Here is a 23,554-nt window from a genome sequence, read left to right as displayed (position 1 = left end):
TTTTCACTTTCATAAGCATGTTCATAAAAGGGATCAGGGGTCAATATTGCATACATATTCAAGGGCTTTTCTTAAGTTTCTCCAAAATCCATTGTTAATTATTTGAAATTAAGAATATTTTCTTTGAAGAAGATCTTGAACATTTAGTTAGAGACTGAACAACGAAGAAATTTACCAAAAAAGATATCTAGAAATGGATACAGTATTAGTGTTAAGCAGGGGGGGGGGTGATATTTGACTAAAGAGTATTTTAACAATACTTTTGAGTGATAATAAATTTTATTTCTCTATGAAAATCTGTAGGGAAGAATCATGAGGTCATAGTTAATCTCAGAGTCAGGATGATGTAGAATCAAGGTTTACATCTAACATATTAGTTATATGTCCCTAATTAATTTAATCTGTCAAGTTTCCCAGGAAACTGAAAGACTTTCAAAGAACTACAGTTATTTTGGCAGAAGATATCTGCAATATTATTTGAAGAATAATTGTGAATAATCAAGTTACTCTGAATATTAGAAATAATCAAATCAACTTCAAAGGACCCATGAAGGAAGAGGCTATCTACCTCCAGAGAAAGAACTAATAGAAATATGCATAATATGATTTTACATGTATTTATAAATCTATGTTAAATGGTCTTCTCCAGTATAGGATGGGGAAGAAGGGAGGAAGACAATTCAGAACTTAAAACGTAACAAATTAATTTAATTTAAAAAAAGAAATCACAGGTCTGGGCCCAAACCTAACATTTTTAACTCAGGACATTTGGGTAATTATAATAGTATAATGAGGATCAACTTAATATTAAGATATAGTGAAAGCCAGATTTGGAGGTATGGAAAAATACAGTGCACGGGGCAGCTAGGTGGCACAGTAGATACAGCATCAATCCTGAAATCAGAAGGACCTGACTTCTGATCTGGCTTCAGACACTTAGCACTTCCTGGATATGTAATCCTGGGCAAGTCACTTAACCCCAATTGCCTCAGCAAAAAAAAAAAAAAAAAAAAAGTATAGAGCAGTTTATTTTCTATCATCATCATAATAATGATCATCATAATCAAAATAAAACAGGCACTAAAAAACCTAATTCAATAATGGGAATTATTATGCACAGTAATTAAACATGAGATGACAATATTCCTAGTTTTCAGTGCTATCTTCAGTTTTCCACAAAATTTTTTTAGTAAATTAAAAAAAATTATTTTAAACTTAAATATACACTAAGAAATAAAAAAAACCTTCCATGTACACAGCAGAACATAAGTGAGATTCAATATGAAACAATAAATTTCCAATTTAAGCAAACCTATATGATAAATACTACACATTTGTATTCAAAGCTGCCCGGCTTTTCTTTGCTTCCTGTTTTTTGTTCTTTGCTGTGCACTTTTAACTTTATTACTTGCCCCCCGCCACCGAAAGGCTACAATTAGGTCTGATATACATGTACATCAATTTCTATATGTATAGATATCTATACATATATACACACAAACACACACATATGATATCTAAAAAATACATATGTGTAAGACCATATTGTATGTATTCCATTTGTCAACTGTTTTTCTGAAGGTAGATAGCATCTTCCTTCATAAATCCAAAACTTTCTAAATCAACCAGGTCATCATTTCCTATACTATAGCAACGTTCCAACCATTAACATCCTGAGAAATCATTTATGAAAGTTTTCTCCAACTTTTAGTGCATCCTTTTGATTCATGGCTGCGTGGGTTTTATTTATACAAGAAAATATTAATTTTAAAATAATCAAAGTTATCCGTTTTACTCTTCAACAATGCTCTCACCTTATAATATACATCAAGGTGTGATACTACTGAATGATACTACTGAATCTGCTTCCTTAATATCTTTTTCTTCTGGTTTCTTTGAAGTTCCTGACTTTTTTTATTCTTCTACATGAGCTTTGCTATTATTTTTCTAATTCAGCAAGATGTTTTTAAATTAATTTAATTGGGATGACATCACAAAATGTTTTGTTCTTACCTCTAGAAAATGTAGCATTTCATCTCTATACTGATGAATACTTGCTTCAATATTTTCTGGAAAATCTTCAGGTCTCTGAACTAAATGACGAAAAATTTCTGCTACCATTTGCATCTCTGCAATGAACATCTTAAAGGGGGAAAAGTTTTAGGAGTTTCTTTAAGTCATAGAAAAGCGATTTGTAAAACTACAATATTACATGCCCTTAAAATTCCTTAATGTTTAAACACTATTTAAAAACAGTGCTCTAGAAATCTATATCTTTTTTTTTGCAATGGGATACACACACACATATATTGCGAGGGAGGGGGGGAGAAGCAAATAGAGTGATTCTAGAGCTAGATATTCTAAAGATCTGTTTTACTCTCTCCATTACTTATTGATTCTTAGGATTTAGAGTTTGCTCATTGGGTCCTTAGAGACTATGTGATCTATGAAGTGTTGTCCCAAGATGATTTTTTAATTCCTAGAGGAAAGATTTGAATCTGGGGTCATCTCTGCCTTTTGCTAGTTTTTTTTTTCAGCTGTATCACACTCTCTTACTCCTATCTGCTGTGTCTATCATGACTTTGTGAACTGAATTGTTGACAGGTGAAGGACTTGCCTTCCCCTTTTTAATGTTCATTTATTTTATTTCTGATCTATATTGTTCTTCCTCATTTTCAATTGCCAGACGTAATCCTCACAGGACCCAAGTGTTTGGTCCATGGAGACCTTGAAGCTAAGGATTGCAGGTAGGATGATGCTAAGGACTGCAGGTGAGATGATGCAGCCAGCAAAGTATTCTCCATGTGGAAGTTCTGAGGAATCAGTAGGTTTGGGATTTGATCCTGATGTGGCTCTGGACTTAGAATTGAGATTGTGTTCCATCCATAGTAGGGCTTCTTAAAATGTGGGTTGTGACCCCATTATTGAATCATGTAACTGAATGTGGGGTCATGAAATTATGATTTATTATTACTAAAATTTGATTTTATATGCATATTTTATATACTAACATACCAGTTGTGTAAAAATCTCTTGGCATCAGAAGGGGAAAAAGTTTAAGGAGTCCTGTTCTACAGGAATTGAGTTAAACTATGAATCTAAACCTTTTTTCATTCCCAGAGACTGAAGTGGTACGATGGGGGAAAGAGGATTATACCTCTCTCTTGTGCGGGGGAATAAGTTTGTATATTTTTCAATTATATTTTTGAAGTAAAGATATTCCTTTCGTAAAAGGCCCTCTGTTATACTTAATAATTACTGTGTGATTTTTATGCATATGATTTCACAAAATGGTTAATATAGAAATATACATGATTCTAAGTTTATAACTTATCAGATTGCTTACTTTCTCAGAGAGGGAAGGATAGAATTTGGAACTTAAAACTTAAAAAAAGCTAAAAATTGTTTTTACATGTAATTGGGGGAAAATAAAATATTATTTAAAAACAAAAAACAATAATTGTATAATTTTATGCAAATTATTTAAGACATATCTTTAAAATGGAGATGATTCTTATTCTATCTATGTCACAGAGATATGGGAAAAAAGGATTTGCATACACCACATAGCATTCTTGAAATACAAGCTATTATATCAGGAGGACTTGGCATAAAGACAAATATTAAATATTATATGTATGTATGTAGTAGGGTCCCTCCAGACTTAAGGCTCACATGGATTAAGTCCAATATTGAGTGATGATCACAAAGGGCTAATCTATATTTTGTTGACTTATTGCTTTCACCTGAGTTGCTTTAGAAAAGTCTGCTAGACAAAACACATCAAGGATATCCCAAAAGTAGGAGAGAGGATTCCCCCTACTGCATAGGCACTTAATATACAATATTATTATTGATATGGAACAACTTTTATTTTACACCTCCCCCAAACAGAATGGATTTTCTCAAAATAAATATATATGTGTGTCTATATATTATCTGCTGTCTTCTATTATCCAAACTACAAGTCTTTAGTATAACATAAATTAGAAACACATGGTGCTGGTCAATCAGGCTATTTATTACCTCTTCTTCTTCCTCTTCTGCTTCCTCTTCCTCTTCTTCTCCTTTTCCTTCTTTATCTTTGTGGATATCTTTCTTCTTCTTTCTAAGATTCTCAATAACTTCAGGATCCCACTGTTCTCGCATATATACAAATCCTGTGAGACTGTGTTGTCTTTGTCCAGAAAGTCTTTGAACTAAATCATAATCTGGGCACTGGTTAAGATACAAATATCAATTTCATTCTTTCAAGATATATTTGCAAAATTTTTGATCAAGTGTTTTAATCTAGGGTCTATAAATTTATTTAAAATATTTTGATAATTGTATTTCAATACAATTGGTTCTATTTGTAATCCTGTGTATTTTGTTATACATTTAAAAATATTATTCTGTTGCACATATTTAACCTATATCAGATTACTTGCTGTCTTGAGAAACACAAAATCTTTACAAAATGAATATTAAAAACTATCTTCACATGTATTTGAAAAAATAAAATATTTTTAAATTAAAAAAAAAAAACAAAAACAAATGTTTGATTATATCCAAGAGGTTGCTATCAGAAAAACCTGGAAAATCCTCCATGAGCTCAAGCAAGGTGAAGTGAATTGTGAACATAGTAATAGCAAAGTTGTGGGATGATCAACTGTGAAATTTTTCTACTCTCATCAATAAAATAATTCAAGACTACTCTGAAGGACTTATAATGAAAAATGCCATTCATTCCCAGAAAAAGAACTAATTGTACCCGAATACAGACCGAAATATATATATACACACATATACATATATGTATGTGTGTATATATATATGTGTGTGTGTGTTTACTTTTTTTTTTCAGAGTAAAGTGACATCTATGTTATTTTTTGCAACATGATTTTTATGGAAATGTTTTGCACACCTTCACATGGGCCTTCTCAATGGGGAAGGGGTTGGAAAGGAAGGGAGAGAATCTAGAACTCAAAATTTTAAAATTAAAGTGAAAAAAAGTAACTCATTAATCCTCTGGTTTTCTGACTAAGGAAATTATTATTATACCTAAAACCAGAAGGTGGTTTGATGGGAAATGGACTTGTAGGCCAGAACCAAGATCATGAAGGTACTACCTTTCATCACCAATCTTTGATGTCAGAAGTTATTTTTCCAATTTATAATATGAGTTTCTGCTTATCCAAATATTGGCAATGTCAACTTAGATAATAAATGTAACTATTTTTAAACTTATCCATGCTGTTAAAGTGAAACGAACTGGGATTGGCTAATAAAATAGTTGTAAACAGTACTAAATTATAAATGATTTCAGAATGACTAATGAAAATTAATGAAAATGAAAATTAATTTCATTTTGAAGAGTCCACAGGTTCCATCACATTGTTAATGAAATCCATGACACAAAAGAAGTTTAAAACTCTTGCTTACTATTATGTATGCAGTTATGCATCTTTTTCATTAACCTTCTGAACAAAATATAATTCAGGATGATATAAAATAATATACGAAAATTTTGTTGTTTTACTACAAATTTTATCTTTTTAAAGTGATGCTGTAAGAAATTATTGATCCCTGTCATTTAAAAGTGTGTAATTAATATTACTTTCATTTAGCTAGCTTGTCTATTGAAATTTATCAATTAAAGTATTAGTTTGGCATTCAAATTTCAAGTTGACTATCTCATTTTCAAAATTTTTAAATTACTGAGCTTGTCTTTATTATTTAGATAAAATAAAATTGTGAAAAGCCATGAGTTCCTCACATTTTACTCCAATGAATGGCAAATGAAATCTTATCAAAAATATCTTGTGTTTTTAACATTTATATTTTCCCCCTAAAAAGAAAGACTCAGTCTTTAGCTTTAGACACTGAGTCAGACAACAAACATTTATTAAGCACCTACTACATTTCAGGTACTATGCTAAGCTATGGAGATACAAAAAAAGTCAAAATATAGTTTCTACTCTCAAGAAACTCATAGGCTTATGTGGAGGACACCATACAAGTATATAATCTATAAACAGGATCAACAGAAAGATGATAATTGAGACCATTGGAGCTGGGGAGATCACCAAGAAAAATGGTATAGTGGAAGAAGAGAAGAGGGCCTAAGTCAGAGATCTGGGAGACATTCATGATTAATGGGGATGAGATGGATGAAGATCCTGAAAAGGAGACTAAATAAGAGTATTCAGATAAATAGGAAGAGGACGAAGAGAAAGGAGTGCTGCAAAAATCTAGAGAGAAGAGAGCATCAAAGAGAAGAGCTTTAAAATTAGATACTTTAAAATTACATAGACTTGCTCTCATGCTGCGTGGTAAATATAAAAGGGAAATGAGACTTTGGAGTAGAAGAGGTGAGAAATGTATCTCCAATGACAGTTTTATTTTGGAATTGTATTCTTTAAAGACAAATATCATTTCTTCCAGCCTTAATGAAAATATTATGCTTTATTGATTAAAAATCTGACTAGTTCCTTTGACTATTTCAGAATGTTAAAAGAACATGTGATTATAATGATTCTTACCTTAATATTAATGATGATATCTGGTTGTAAGCTTAGGTTTTTAATTAATTCTATCTGTTCTAAAATAGTCACTGCATCCTCTGAGAGAGATGGCAGCCCACTGAGAACATAACCTATAACACAAATGAACTCTTTAAGACTTTTGTAGCATTATGAATATTCCAAAACATATATTTAATAATTTATAAAATATTGTCTAGACAACAATATAAACCAAATGAAAGGAAGTCATCAATCTTTCCTACTAGTCTTTATTTTTTGCTGAGGCAATTGGAGTTAAATGACTTTCCCAGGATCATAGAGCTAGGAAGTGTTAAATATCTGAGACCACATTTGAATTCAGGTCCTCCTGACTTCAGGGCTGGTGCTCTATCACTGCGCCACCTAGCTACCTCCCTATTATTATTTTTAACATGAATATATTAACCATATTTCATATTTAGTAAAGAAAAGCAGTTTGTTATTGTCACATATTTTCTGAATGTATACTGAAAGTGTATTTATGATAGTAACTAGAATCATTAGGCAAAGAGGAATCCTTAAAAGTTTCTTGCACTTTTGGCAACTACTAGAAAGTCTCTCCCATTGGTCAAATACCAGTCAAGATGGAATAAGTGGAATGAATAAAGCGCAGAGAATAAGATACAAAATTTAGGAATCTTTGGAAGTACTTGGTCTTTAATGAGAGCGAGTTGCTAGGTAGCACAGCAAAGTGGTTAGCAAAGACTTTTAGTGGGTCCATCTGAATGCCTGGGGGCAAGGGGATATAAATCATAGCATTTTTCTAACTTGGCATACAATTGATGCTTCAGAGGTAGGTCAATACTAATTGGACATAAGTGAAACTTTTACTTGGGTATTATTTAAGAGCCATAGCTTTCACTCTCTCTTCCTTAAAAGGAAAACTGGAGAAAGGGGTAGAACCAAGATGGTGAAAATAAGGCTCCTTCACCTGAGCTCTCCCAAATTCACCTCTCAACAACTTATAAAATAATGCCTCAAAACTTATTCCGGGGTAGCAGAACTAACAAAAAGGAGGATGAAACAATTTTTTTAGTTGAAGGAAAACTTAGAAGGTTGGCAGGAAAAGCCTGTCTCATTCAGATAAAACAGAATACATTTCAATTCAGGTGATGCCCAGGTAAACCATCCATGAAACAGCAGCACATAGCAGAGTGAATTAAAAATCAGAATCTTATTTTATATATATATATATATATATATATATATATATATATATATGTATATATATATATGTATATATATATATATACATATATATATATATTTTTTTTGTAAGAAACACATTTGAAGTAGAGAGAGATACATAGAATAAAAGCAGGCTCGATTATATTTCAGCTGAAATTTTAAAAAGCAAGAGTAGCTATAATGATCTCAAAGCAAAAATAGATTTAATTAAAAGAGATAAAGAGGCAAACTACATCTTGTTATAAGGTACCATAGAAAATGAAGTAATATCAATACCAAACATATATGCTCAGTGATATAGGATCCAAATTTTTTAAAAAAGAAATTAAATGAATTATAGGAAAAAATAGACAGCAAAACTATACTAGTGTGGGGGGGATCCTAACTATTCCCTTTCAGAACTAGATAAATCTAACAAAAATAAATAAATAAGAAAAAAGTTAAGGAGGTTAATAGAATTTTATAATAGTTATATTTGTTAGTCCTCTAGAAAAAACTGAATGGGGCTAGAAAGGAATATATTTTTCTCTCAGTAGTTCATGGCACCTTCACAAAAAATAACCATTTATTTGGGCACAAAACTCTTAAAATCAAATGAAGAAAGGTAGAATATTAAATGCATTTTTTCAGATCACACGGTAAAGTTTACATTCAATAATAAAGTCTCACAGAAAGACAGAATAAAATTTAATTAGTAAATGATTGAATCCTAAAGAATGAGTGAGTCAAAGAACAAATCACAGAAACAATCAATTAAGCATTAGATTATGTAAGTCTCTCCAGGCCTTTCTGAAATCATTCTGCTGATCGTTTCATATAGAACAATAATATTCTATAACATTCATATACCATAACTTATTTAGCCATTCTCTAACTGTTGGACATCCACTCAGTTTCCAGTTTCTTGCCACAACAAAAAGGACTGCAACAAACATTTTTGCACATGTGGGACCCTTTCCCTTTTTATGATCTCTTTGCCACATAGACCCAGGAGAGACACTGCTGGATTAAAAGGTATCCAAAGTTTGATAGCCCTTTAAGCATAGTTCCAAATTTTTCTCCAGAATGATTGGATCAGTTCACAACTCTATCAACAATGCATTACTATCTCAGTTTTCACACATTTCCTCCAACATTTATCATTATCTTTTCCTGTCATTTTAGCCAAACTGACAGGTATGTAATTGTATGGAGGCAAAATTTTCAAACTGAATAAGGACTTTAAATGTTCAACCTTGAAAGAGTTATTCAAGATTCTCACATAGGACTGCTGCAATATTATATCTAAGGGATTAGACTAGAGATAAGGCAGTATAAATATAACTTAAGACATGTATAAAAATAAACATACCAAAGTGAATAACTTCCAGAGAGTGGAGCTTCTCCAATAAGATCCTTAAAACAAGTTCATCTGGAATACTTTGTCCTTTAATGAGTAAATCACTCAACTAGAAGCAATTAACAATATGACAGATTACTTTCTAATAAATCTGCATGCATATATGTGTAATTTCTTCATTTGCAAAGAAATTTTCATTTATTTACCATAGCTCCAAGTTCAGTTCCACTAGCAATATGTTCTTCCAAAAGTGGTAGTGCTAAAAAAATCATACAGGAGAATTAACAAACATTAGAATTGTCAAAAAAGCACCATACATATGTGAGTATTGCATTCTTTTATGAATAGATTCAGTATAATTATATATGTGGGGGCAGTTAGGTTATGCAATGGACAGAGTGAGAGGCCTGAAGTCAAAGAAGACTCATCTTTCTGAGTTCAAACCTTGTACCAAATACCCTTTGACCCTGACCTAATCAGTGAATCCTGTTTGCCTCAGCTCCGCATCTATAAAATTAGCTAGAAAAGGAAATATCACACCACTTTTATATCTTTGCCAGGAAAACCCCAAATGGGATCATGAAGAATAGGACATGAATGAAATGACCAAACAACAACAATACTGAAATATAACAATATATTCCATACTTATTTATAGATCATTCCTATATTATTATCAAAAAACCAACTGAAATGATTGGAAGATATTCAAACTGTGCAAAGGTCCAGAAGGAAGAATTTCCACAGAAGGTATAAAACTATTAAGGGAACAGAAAGGAGTTGATAAGCTATCATGGGATAGTGCTATAATCTTGGTGAACTCCAGATGGATAATACCTTTATAAATGACAGAATCCAATTACTACAAAATATTAAGTTAAACCAATTAATATGTTTAAATTATATAGTTTTTCTTCCTCTTTCTCTTCCTCTTGTCTCTTTTTCAGTCCTTACCACAGTGAAGGAATATGCACTGATGAAAATGGCTTTAATATCCTGTTTTAGAGTTACAAAGATTGAGAGAGTTGATAAAACCTCTACACAAATTTAAATCCCTTTAAATCCCTAGAAAGCTAAAGACCAGAAACTAATGTTTTCACTTAAGGAAGAAGGCCCCCACTTTTTGAAAACTATAAAAGAAGAAGAGATATGATTCTCTCATCTCTTAACAAAAAAATTGTGATGATTGTGTTTAGTGTCATGGTATCAATTTATTATTATTATTATTATTATTATTTTTTTTTTTTTTTTGCTGAGGCAACTGGGATTAAGTGACTTGCCCAGGGTCACACAGCTAGGAAGTATAAAGTGTCTAAGGCTGAATTTGAACCCAGCTCCTCCTGACTTCAGGGCTGGTGCTCTATCCACTGAACCATCTAGCTACCCCATGATATCAATTTAATGAATAAATAGCATGCATGTAAGCATGGGAATAAAAATGGGGCTTTAAAAAGCTAAGAAATAGAAATCATAAGAAATCAGAGATATTGGCATTTTTTAGCTAGGGGAAGAAGACTTTTTGAGATCTGAGATAGTTTTGAATTATTGGTTTATACAGCTGGAGGAAACTTAGAAAGAATACACCTTTCATCTTCTTTACTTGTAGGCAAAACCACGTCTATCTCAAAGCAGTCAAATTAAGATGGCAATCAATCCTTGCAATATTTATTAAGAACTTTGTGTATTGTGTGTGTGTGTGTGTGTGTGTGTGTGTGTGTGTGTGTGTGTGTGTGTAAACTGTGCTGAGAGCATAGGAAGACTCAAAGATAACTATGAGTAAGTTTTAGCCCTACTTTTTATAAAAACCTTAATATTAAAATAGAATCCTTCCAGGATATAGGAATGAATGAAATGATCTCTTAAGATCTTTTTCAATGTTGAAATTCTATAAACAAGAAATTAAGCAAAATAGGACCATAAAATATATCAATTATGATTATATTATGATAGCAGTGTAGACAATATTTACCTTCAACAAGAGTACATTTCCATGTCTGTGATAGTTTTTGGGCTAATGTTGTCTTTCCAACCCCCTTTAAAATACATAAGTTAGTTTAAAAACAGCACAACAGTCATGCAACAAATTAAAAAAATAAAATTCAAGCATTTGAATATTCTAACTTTTAAATCTTGTTTTGAATATTGTAAGTATTAAAATTATTTCCAAACTTTTTTCTACATAGTATATGTAATATATCAGTGTATTTTGAGTTGCATTTGCTTCAGAAAGCTAAAGGCAGGTTTATTAGCCCAAGGTTGATGTATATTTTTTAAAAAATTAGATAACTGTATTTCTAAATAATTGGCTTCTTTTACAATCCTATAGATTTTATTTTATTCATTTAATTAAAAATCATTCTTCTGAGTGGGGATACATAGGTATCTGACATACTAGCAAATGAGTCATGACAGAAAATGACACAGAACTAACTATTATTGGGTTCATTATCCATATTCATATCACATATTGTGATCATTAGCATATTTTCTCTCACCCTGTTTTTACTTAAAGAAGAAGACTTTCCATCTTGGGGGGAAGGGTAGGAAAGGGAAGAACAATTTCTACTATCAAATACTTCAAGCCTCTCTGTTTCTTCAGGGTGATATGTAGTTGACTGGGTTCTCAAATGCTAGGACAAGTTCTGGCAGGTTGGTTTGTTTATTATCTGAAAATCAAGCTAATTAAATTAAGAGAAGATATCACCAGGTTGCCTTAAAAAGATGAAACTTTTAGCCTCAATGACTCTCTACTAAGTCTAAAGCAGATAGTGATCTGCATTAGTAGAGGAAATACACACACTAACATAATCATAATGATTATAAATAATGATACTTATTAAATGTATCTCACCATTCCAAACTATTGAGATCTTCTCTGGATCCTGATTCTGTCAATTAATTAACTATCCTTTTCACTTCCACATAGACAATATTTTTGATATAAATTGCAGGTGTATCTTTGTCAAAGAGATTAATATAAATGTTGAACAGGATAAGATTTTTTTAAAAAAAAGAGCCTTTAAGGTATGCCAATTAGAGATCTCTTTCCAGTTAATTGTTAATCTACTAGTTAATTCTCTCTGAGTATGATTGAACAATCATAAATCCACCTAAGTATACTATTCATTCATTCCACATTTTGATTACTTTGTCCACTTAGATATCATGAGTCTGTCAAATGTCTTGCTGAAATCCTTATCTACTAATTTATTTTTCACAAAACTCTATTTTGTGAGCAAAACAAACTTTCCAAGTATTAAAATAAATTCTGAAAATGTATTCTGTTTTAATGGTTAGGGTATTTCTGACTGAATTCATATAAACAATCCTATAAGCAGTCTAAAAAAAACCCCAACCCAACAAAACCTGTATGTTGTTTTCATGTTTATCAGCTAACTTCCACAGATTATGATACTGCAAAATAAACAAATGTGCATCAGAAGGAAATTTTAAAATGGTAGCTTACTGGTTTTCCAAATATAATAATGCAGAGAGGTTTGGACAACATAAAGTTTTTCTCAGCTTCATCCTCATCAAATATATCCACAAAAGGGAGTTTTTCTTCTTCTGGTTTTAAAGAATCCATTTCTAGGGTAAGAAATAACAAAGAATAATTAATTAGGGTGGGATAGGGTATGAGGAGATGAAAGTACATGGAAAGAAAAGAACTAATCAGAGGCTCTCTGAATCAGGATCTTAATACTTCATTAGATAACTGAGTAATAGTCAACAATTCACAGGATAATAAAACTAGGAAGCAATGCAATAGGCCTTCTGTTTCATTTGTTCTAAAGTCTATTAGTTATCCACAAATATTTATTAAGCACCTGCTATGTTCCTGGCACTAAGCCAAGTGGGGAGATACAAAAAGAGGCCAAAAAAATCCCTATATTCAAGGAATTTAGAACTATTGAGAGAAACAATAAGTAAACAAATACAAATAAGTTACATATGGGAAAAAAAGAAATAATTAAAAGAGGAAGACATTACCAATCAATCAATAAACATTTATTAAGCACCTACTATGTACCAGGTAGGGCAACTAGGTGGTACAGTGAATACAGTGCCAAGGGTCTGGAGTCAGGAAGACTCATATTCTTGAGGTAAATATGATCTCAGATATACATTAGGTGTGTGAGCTTGAGCAACTCACTTAAACCTGATTTTTCATTTTCATCATCTATAAAAATGAGCTGGAGAAGGAAACAGCAAACCATTCTAGTATATTTGCCAAGAAAACTGCAGCTGAGGTCTTGATGAGTCAGACACAACTGAAAAATGAATGAACAAGAATCTTGGACAACATGAAAGAACTAGAGACAGTAAAACCCAAGGTGTAGATTTGTTGTTGTTCAACTATACTTAATTTTTCTTGATCCTGTGGAGCATATTGTCCATTAGTTTTTTTATTAAAGCTTTTTATTTACAAAATATATGCATGGGTAATTTTTCCAACATTGCCCTTGCATAATCTTTTGTTCCAAATTTTCCTGTCCTTCCTCCCACTCCCTTCCCTAGCTGGCAGGTAGTCCAATATACATTAAATACATGTTAAATCCAATACACACCCACACACCCACACACACCCACACACACATTTATGCTGTTATGTTGCTACACACAAAAAAAAAACACAGTGTTCCACACACTGTTCTCATGGTTCTCTCTCTGGGTGTAGATGGCTCTCTTCATCACTGAACAAATGGAACTGGTTTGAATCATCTCATTGTTGAAGAGAGCCATGTCTGTCAGAATTGATAATCATATAGTCTTGTTGTTGCTGTGAACAATGATCTCCTGGTTCTGCTCATTTCACTCAGCATCAGTTCCTGTAAGTCTCTCCAAGCCTCTCTGAAATCATCCTGCTGGTTGTTTCTTACAGAACAATAATATTATTCATTATACTATATACCATTCATATACCATAACTTATTCAGCCATTCTCCAAATGATGGACATCCACTCAATTTCCAGTTTCTTACCACTACAAAAAGGGCTGCCACAACCATTTTTGCACATGTGGGTCCCTTTCCCTCCTTTAAGATCTCTTTGGGATATAATTCTAGTAGAAACACTGCTGGATCAAAGGGTATGCACAGTTTGGTAACTTTTTGATCATAGTTCCAAATTGCTCTCCAGAATGGTTGGATCCAATCACAACTCCACCAATAATGTATCAGTGTTTCAGTTTTCCCACATCCCCTCCAAGATTGGTCATTATTGTTTCCTGTCATTTTTGCCAACCTGATAGATGTATAGTGATATCTCAAAGTTGTATTTTCATTTCTCAAATCAATAGGGATTTGGAGCACCTTTTTATGTGACTACAAACAGTTTTCAATTTCTTCATCTGAAAATTGTTCATATCCTTTGAGCATTTATTAATTGGAGAGTGGCTTTAACTATTACAAATTTGAGTCAATTCTCTACATATTTTAGAAATGAGGCCTTTATTAGATCTTTTAGATGTAAAAATGTTTTCCCAGTTTATTGCTTCCCTTCTAATCTTATCTGCATTAGTTTTGTTTGCTAAAACTTTTTAACTTAATATAATCAAAATTCTCTATCTTGTGATCAATAATGATCTCTAATTCTTTTTTGGCCACAAGTTTCTTCCTCCTCCACAAATCAGAGGTAAACTACCCTATGTTCTTCCAATTTGTTTATAATCTCATGCTTTATGTCTAAGTCATGAACCCATTTTGACCCGATCGTGGTATATGGTGTTAGGTGTAGATCTATGCCTACTTTCTACCATACTAGTTTCCAATTTTCCCAGCAGGTTTTGTCAAATAGTGAATTCTTATTACAAAAGCTAGGGTCTTTGGGTTTGTAGAAAACTAGATTACTATAGCCATTGACTATTTTGTTCTGTGAATCTAACCTCTTCCACTGATCAACTTATCTATTTCTTAACGAGTACCAAATGGTTTTGATGCCTGTTGCTTTATGATGTAGTTTTAGATTTGGTACAGCTAGGCCACCTTCATTTGCTTTTCTCTTCATTAATTCCTTTGAAATTCTTGACCTTTTGTTCTTCCAGATGAATTTTGTTGTTATTTTTTCTAGGTCAGCAAAATAGTTTCTTGGGAGTTTGATTGATATAGCACTGTGTCCATTAGGTTTTCTTGGCAATGATACTGATATCCTTTTCCATTTCTTTCTTCAGTGGATTAAGGCAAACACTTAGGTGACTTAACCAAAATCATAAATTTAGTGTCTAAGTTTACATTTGAACTCAGATTTTTGGCTAAGCACTGTGGGGAGCCAGCACTGAGCTCAGGGCAAAAGTCATATTCCTAGGCAAATACCCACCTAGGGTAAAGAAGTCTGTATCCACACAATTTACACCTGGGGCAAAGGTTATATTTTTACCATCCCTGGGTAAAGAATTCTGTCTCCACACAAATTACATTCTGGAATAACTCCTTTCACAAGAACTTTCTGTGGATTTATAGCCTTTGTGTCTTACTCCATTATACCCTATATAAATTTATGCTTATCCCAACAATAAACGAGACTTGATCAGAAAGCCTTCTTGTCTCCATTCTTCTCGTCTCCTGTTCCCCGTTCCCTATTCTTCTCTTCTAGGGTCCACGTTTTTGTCCCGCAGGACGGGACAAAGCACCATACCCACTGAACTCCCCAAGGTGTGCTAAAAAGGGGCAGGGCACACTACTGACTTTCTGGGTCAGCCTTGGATGGGATGAGAAAAAAAGTACTAGATAGAGATAGATAGATAGAATAAGGGAGGAGATGAGTTGTTCCCATTGTATGAATTTGCACATCAAACTGCCCAGGGAAAAGAGAAAGGGAGGGGAGAGTGAGAAGAGGGTAAATTGCTAATTTAATAGCAAGAATCTCTAAGGAAAGTGAGCACTAGGTGCTTAGTGATAAAAATTATCCTTGAGTTAAGCAATGCTTTTTGAAATAAAGTAATTTAATTTATTGCCTGGATACTCAAATTTAGTTTATCATTTTTATCTTTTAAGTCAGCAGGTATTTGTTAAGTACGTACCACATATTGGGCATTCTGCAAGTTGTTAAGGATAAAAAAGATTTCCTGCCAATAAGGAGCTGGGGTGAGAGCAACATGTACACATAAGGAAATATACAATGCATACACAGAAAATACAAAGTAATTTCTCAAGGCAGGGAAAAAAACAGAAGGTGGATCAGGAATAGCTTCTTGGAAAAGATAGCACTTCATATGATGAGCTTTGAAGTGAATTAGAGAATTAATGCCTTTTGTTGTTTTTTCAGTCATATCTGGTTTTTGAATAATTCTTATATCTTCATTCCTTTATATCCTAGCTGATCCTTGATAGCCAATTCAGGATCATACATAAATACTCAATTTATTATTGATTGATCCTATTTAATTATTAATGGTCCTATTTAAACTGAGGATATATGATGTGGTTATCCTCAGTTTAAATAGGATCATCAATAATACCTATATCCTGGAGTAGGGTTTCTTAAAATTTTCCTATATGCAACCCTTTTCCATCTGAAAAATTTTCATATGATCGGGTATAAAGGTATATAAAATAGACATACAAGGCAAACATTTACTAATAATAAATCATAATTTTGTGACCTCCGCATTCAGTTATGCAACCCCATATGGGATGGTGGCCCACAGTTTAAGATTTGTCATAGACTACAAGTTGTACCATTAATGGTATAGTTTACATGTTCTAAAAGTATAGTAAAAAGACTATGAGGAGGACTATCACTCCTATTATTCACTGGACTGACAAGAAATCAGTGATTTGACTTCAAATCGTCAATGCAATAGGATTTAAGCTCTTTTAGGAAACAGATAGCTTCATTTTTGTATCTCTACTTCCTAGCAACATTCCTGGTACAAAATAATTATTTTAAAAATTGTTAATTATTAGAATTGAATATTAAGAGTGGTGGCAAAACAATTAACTTTGAATAAATACTCGTCTTGTTCTCCCACATATTTTGAGTGATAAACAGAAACATCAAAGACTTGTTATTTTCTCTGATCATCCTAGGAAAGACTGAGAATATAAAATCCATCTGAAGAAAATTAAAATGAATAGTTCTAGTATAACCTTAAATCACAGCATATAAAAAACCCCCATATCCTGAAGACTTTAGAAAATGTGCCTATCAAAATTACAAATGAAGATAACGTAAAAATTCTATGGCATCTATTAACTTTGGGGCGTGGATAGCAATGGGACAGAGAAGGTGGGAAAAGCTAGGACTGGTAATCAGCTTAGGATAGTTAATTGGTGCATAGACCAGAGATCACAGTCAGGCAGAAAGCTTAAAAAGCCACCATTGCAGTCACTCTGAATTTGTAAGGCATATATGACATCAGAAACTGGGGGAGCAATTAAAACTGAAGGACAGGAGCAGAGAGAATTCTTAGGTGTATTCAAGAAGGAGAAAAATAGGAAAAACATAATCACTGCTTTAGATGTTACAGTGGATAGAACTCTGGAATTACTGTGAATCATTATACATCTAATTCTATGTTAAATTCCTAATTTTATTTTAACACTGTATATATTACTTTTTTTTTTGCCTGATTGTATACTTCTATACTGATAACTGTTATACTATTCTATGACCTGTGATTGATGACAAACTAAGATAAAATAAACCCTGGGTCTATCCAGGTTTTGGAACATTAGCATGGAATAATGGACTTAGATCTCCTTAACAGATTCCTGGTGTCAAGTTATAGATACCCAATACCTAATACTCAGGAGAATAGCAATATTCAAAACCCTCTTGAGAATGCTATGTACAATTTGAGTAGATATAAACTACTTTCTGAAACATGAGGGTGAGCGTGGGAGAAACAGGCAAAATACTATTACATAAACTGTCTGAATCAATGTGAATTTCAGCATCATCTAAAGATTTTAAATTGCAGAGTACCCTCTGACACTGATTACTAAATCTCTTGAAGATGGGGTGGTAGTAAGAAGGTTCTTTTTTTTTTTTTCCCTCCCTGAGGCTGGGGTTAAGTGACTTGCCCAGGGTCACACAGCTAGGAAGTGTTAAGTGTCTGAGACCAGATTTGAACTCGGATCCTCCTGAATTCAGGGCTGGTGCTCTATCCACTGCGCCACCTAGATGCCCAAAGAAGGTTCAAGATTTAATTGGACATGATTGTCCTGAAGTCAGGGCAGAAACTTCTTAAGAAGAAAATTAACATATTTACTAGCTGGGGAAGCTGGTGATGCTAAAAAGTTTTTAAAACAAATTAATTGTTTAAGGTCAAACATGTACATTAATCACACACACACACACACACATATATCTGTATGAGACATATTGGGAGAGAAATGGAAAAAACCATGAGAAAGGGAAAAAAAAAGGTGAAAATAGTGTGTTGATCCACATTCAGTATCCATAGGTATTTCTCTGGATGCGGATGATGTTCTCCATTCAAAGGTTGTTGGGATTGCCTTGATTACTAATTTACTGAGGACAACCAAGTGTATCATATTGATCATTATACAATCTTGCTGCTGTGTACAATGTTTTCCTGATTCTGCCTGCTTCACTCAGCATCAGTTTGTGTAACTCTTTCCAGGCTTTTATAAAATCAGCCTGTTCATCATTTTTAGAACAATAATATTTCATTTCTTTCATATTGATAGTAAACAATTTTTAAAACTGTTGCTGCAAATTCAAGGGACTCATCATGTCAAATTGAGGAGCTGGGAGGCATATCTATATAAATCTCTCTGGGGAACCAGCTGAACTCTGGATATGATATTCCACTGAAATACTACAACAGTGACAGGAAATTTACATGGAAAGCCTCAGTGGACCTATATTTGATGCTATTTATTGTCTGAAACCACTATATTCTGAGATTGTAGTATGAGAATGCTTAAAAAGATAATATTAGCAATATGTGATAAGCCTATGTATAACTTCTCAATGCTTGCCAAGCAGAGGGAGGGAAGTTGTTAAAATTCTTGCTGCATATGGAAATGATGCTAATCAAAGAAGCCTTTATTCAGAAGAGCTAGACAGGTTCAGATTCTCCCAAGCAAGGAGCAGGTTGCTGGGTGAAAGCTTTTATCACAAAAAGTTCATCTACTTAAGGATATAACTTGTTTATCTATAAATGTTTTTGAACTGACATCTACTATGATTTTAATTTCTCAGATTCTCATTGTATTATTTTAAAGAAAAATATGCAAAGAAAGGGGGTCACCCATTCTATTCCAACTTTAGTGAAATTTCCCTGCTTAGCTAGAATTTTTTTTAAGCCCAAACCTTCCATGACAACTTAGTTCTCTTGTTATGTGCCTTAGCACCTTTAATAACTCCATAGGAAATGAATGATCTCTTCTTAATAGGATCAGAATCCCAGCCAAAGAGCTTGAGAAACAGAGCTTTACAGAATTCTCCTTCAAGTGCAAACATACAGGAAGCAGAGAGAAGTAACACACCAAAGAACCTAGAACACCAAAGCAACCTTGTTTTAATCATGTCCTCTGATTTACCAAGTTTCTATTCTTGTCTCACATATAATTTATCTCTTTTCACTTGCATAACTGTCAGCCAAGTTTTCAAAATATATTAGTATTGTTAATATTTCTTCCTCCCCTTAAATATCCTGTCTAATGCTCTTCCACTTTTGCCACACTAAGGCACTGCATTATTACTTCCAGATCTCCAACTAGACCACCATAGTTTGCAAGAAAATTTGAATGTAGCCCAATCCTCTTAAATAAAGAGAAGGGAATTTGGACAGAGAAGAATAGAAACATTTCTCAGTAGTTATGGAAGAAAACAGAGGAAGAATGCATTTTGAGGAAGGAGAAAGGACCAAAAGAGTCAGAAGGAGAAAATTCTTAAGGGCTTAGGAAACAGTTTTGAAGACCACATCATGGTTTGCAGGTAAACTGCTTTTTACAGTGGAAAATTTCCCTAAATCTTTCATTTCCCCAAATATTTCATTTCTACCACCTTTTTAATTACAGCTGTAAATTTCCTCTATGTAAAAGGGAAACAACTCTACAGAGTTGGCCAGATTAACAGGAAGCAAATTCTCCTATGAAATGGCAGAGAACAATGGGTCTTATTGATTGGTCCTAGATTTATGTCATCACTTCTAAGACATCCTTGACTGCTCAAGACTGGTGCTAAGAGCAATTCCATAAAACTTGATAAAGAGGCAGAATAATCTAGTTGAATCAATAATTGAAAGCTTATGAATTGGGGCAGTTAAGTGGTACAGTGGATAGAACACCAGCCCTGAAGTCAGCAGGATCTGAGTTCAAATTTGGCCTCAGATACTTAACACTTCCTAGCTGTGTGACCTTGGGCAAGTCACTTAACCCCAATTGCCACGGGTGGGGGGGGAAGGGAAGGGAGGGAAAGAAAGTTTATGGATTAAATCAGTTTAGGTGAACTAAATATGATCAACATATCACCAGATTTCAGAAGAGTCCTCAGAGGTGATGTAATTTATTCCCTTAACTATAAGACATCTCTCTTAAGGCTCTTAAAATATAACATCAACAGAAATGGAAACCTTTAACTCAGCTACTGCCATTTCTTCTTGGTCACTCAATGCTTCATTCAGTGTTCTTCTAACCACTAAAGTCATTATGGCATAACAAGTAGACTTATAACATGAGAATCCCATAATTGCAAGAAGCTATTATCTCACCAAAAGCTTCCTTGAATAAGCCTTAAATTTATGTAATTTAGCCTTACAATAGTATATACAGCAGGATATGTTGCATCACAAGAATTGGTAACACAAAATTATTGCTGTTAATTCTAGTATCCTTCATTTTGCTGCAAAAACTTTACTGATATATCCTACTATATTTCATGATGTTACATTTCTGGAAAACTTTAATATTGATTTATTTTCTATTTTGTGTGCTTGTGTATCTTGTCCAGCCAGATATTTTTTATTATGAAAAAAATATAAAGTTTATAATTTATATTTATATATGAAAGTAGAGAACTTTGTAATTTAGTGTAGTCATGCCCCACTCAAATCATTCATGACTAGTTCCACAAAAACACACCTCCTCTCCCTCACTAGCAAATTTAATTAAACCAGTGTTTAAGATATATTTTTATTTTCACCAGTTACATGTAAAACAATTTTTAAACTTTTGTTTTAAAAAAAATTTGAGTTCCAGATTCTTCCCCTTCCTCCTCACACGCCCCCTTGAGAAGGACCATGTGAGGTTGTGTGCAAAACATTTCCATAAGTCATGTTGCAAAAGAAAATATAAATCTCCCCCCCAAAAAACCTTTAAGAAAAAAAAAGTTTAAAAATATGTGAAGCAGTGTTGTAGACTAAATAATTATTTTGCAACAAAGCTATAAATGAAGGTACATTTCATCTATAAAATCTCTAAAAATGTTTTTTTTTTTAATAGAGACCTGAGACCATAATAAGATGGAGTTGGGATGGGTATTGGGATGTAAATAGTATGGATATACTAATAGACTTGACATACAGATTAATCATGAGAGGAGCTGGCCACAGAATGGGGAAATGGTATGTGTGTGTGTGTATGTGTGTGTGTGTGTGTGTGTGTGTGTGTGTGTGTGTGTGTGTGTGTGTATAAGAAGCTGAAGGTATTTTAGGGGATAGGAAGAGGGGTTAAATCTTTCCTCCTAGCCAATAACGTCCATTTAAATATTTAGCTAATAATAATAATACTTTCTGCAGGTGAGTTTGGCTGTCGTTTCTCAAAAATCTTTAAAAAAAACCTCTTCATTCACAGTTGGGAAAAGCAAAACTCTTTAGGGAATGGAAAACTACTGAACCCTAGTGTGGAAAGGGAGAAATAACTAAGTGAAACTTGAGAATTCAGGAGCTCTTTCCTTCTGCCTCCGTTTTCAAGAACCTGAAAGGACAGGGTTACCAAAGTCACAGTAACTTTGAATATATAGAAGCTGAAATAAAACTTTTCCCCTTTCATGTTCTTTTTTATGTTTAGAAACAGCTATATAGAAAACAACTTGATGTCTATGTTATAAATAAGGTAAGCTACTAATGAGGCCCGTACATAAATGTACTTGCTTGTATCATTTCAATTCAATTAGAAAAACATTGTTTAAGCTTGTTTATTATGTATGTCACTGAGCTAAATGCTGAAGAACTGAAACAATTTCTGCCCTCAAAGAGCTTATGATGTATTTCACATATTTCTGTGATATTAAATATCCCTATGTCAATATGAGGAAGCAGGTCCCCGCTGGTGCTAGCCAAGAAAACTTCACTTTGAAATGAAGCTTGGTTATAATGTATTAATAAAGTTATTATTTCTTGGTTAAAGAAATTAAAAGTGGCAAATGTCTTTATTAATCTTTATTTCATGATATGTTGCACTGAGAAGGAAGCAATGTTGGAGTAGCAGAAAGGATATAGGTTTGGGAGACATTAGCCTAGTGTTCTAGGCCCGACCTGCTGTATGATCTCGGATACTTCCACATTTTACAAAATGTACAATCATTGACCGGGTTATTTGTTCCAAAAGTTATTGAATGCAATTGGACTTCAAAATTCCTATAACGTAGGGAAATGTGACTTTATCTACAAAAAGGGGAAGCTCAGAGGGGCGCCTTAAACGTGGGACCCTCTTGCAAGGGAAGGAAGGAAGCAGACACTGCTGGGTCATCGTATTTGGAACTGAAGGGGCGCTTAAAAATCATTTGGGCCAACCTCCTCATTGTTCAGATAAGGAAACTGACGCCCAGAAGTGAAGAAAGAGTTATGCAAAGTAACTCGGAGTAAGTAAGCGTCGGAGCCAGCTACTCCTGACTGCCCGCAAGACCAGAGCTGCACTTTGCTTCCCCGAGGAGATGAGTGGGGAAGAAGGTAGAAAAAGGGAAAGGCTACAGAGTTTATATGCGTGTGTGTATGTGTGTGTGTGCGCGCGTGTGTGTGTGTGTGTGTGTGTGTGTGTGTGTGTGTGTGTGAAGGTCTTCGCCCTTCCAGGAAGAATGGTACTTACCACTTCTCTGCAGATTCTACTGCTTTCAGTTGTCCAGGCCGGCTATACCTCCCGCCACAACCACCTGCAAGATATGTATTTAGTCGTTGCCTTAGAAACCAGAGGGCGGGTCCTGCATGCCCAGGGGAAAGTAGGGGCTCGCGCAACCTCGAGTCCAGGACGGGGCGGGGCCCGGACGCAGCTTTGTCTCTACTGGGGCAGGAGAAGGAACTGGGACCAGGAGTTGGATTTAACTCCTACGCCTATAGGGACAGCTTTAGCCTGGGAAGGGATTGCAGTTTTGATGCGTATGGAGTGTACATGAAAGAGGGATTGATGGGTCTCCGAAGGGACGCGCGCACACGCACACGCAGACTTGCAATCACACATCGGTCCCCTGACTTGGATAGGTTTTTAAAACCGAGATAATTGTAAGGCTCTTTGTAAACCTTCAAGCGCTTCATAGATGCTAGTGGCTGTTATTTCTGTAGAAGTAAATGCTAGGG

At 33.8% G+C, this 23,554-nt stretch overlaps 1 protein-coding gene across 1 annotated transcript in view; it reads right to left on the bottom strand.

The window, feature by feature from the left end:
* The window catches only part of AK9 (adenylate kinase 9), a 117,233-nt gene extending 94,056 nt beyond the window's left edge, over positions 1 to 23,177 (bottom strand). Inside the window, 8 exon segments of the mRNA XM_074310124.1 lie at positions 2,014 to 2,142; positions 4,027 to 4,218; positions 6,525 to 6,637; positions 9,085 to 9,181; positions 9,279 to 9,331; positions 11,042 to 11,105; positions 12,539 to 12,660; positions 23,070 to 23,177. Of these exon segments, the coding sequence (XP_074166225.1) occupies positions 2,014 to 2,142; positions 4,027 to 4,218; positions 6,525 to 6,637; positions 9,085 to 9,181; positions 9,279 to 9,331; positions 11,042 to 11,105; positions 12,539 to 12,658 (768 nt within the window). The 5' untranslated portion in view covers positions 12,659 to 12,660; positions 23,070 to 23,177.
* Between the last annotated feature and the right edge of the window lie 377 nt (positions 23,178 to 23,554).

Source organism: Sminthopsis crassicaudata, chromosome 4 (assembly GCF_048593235.1).
Source record: "Sminthopsis crassicaudata isolate SCR6 chromosome 4, ASM4859323v1, whole genome shotgun sequence".
NCBI lineage: Eukaryota > Metazoa > Chordata > Mammalia > Dasyuromorphia > Dasyuridae > Sminthopsis > Sminthopsis crassicaudata.
The sequence above is the reverse complement of the archived record's forward strand: the minus strand, read 5'-3'. Positions and strand labels throughout refer to the sequence as shown.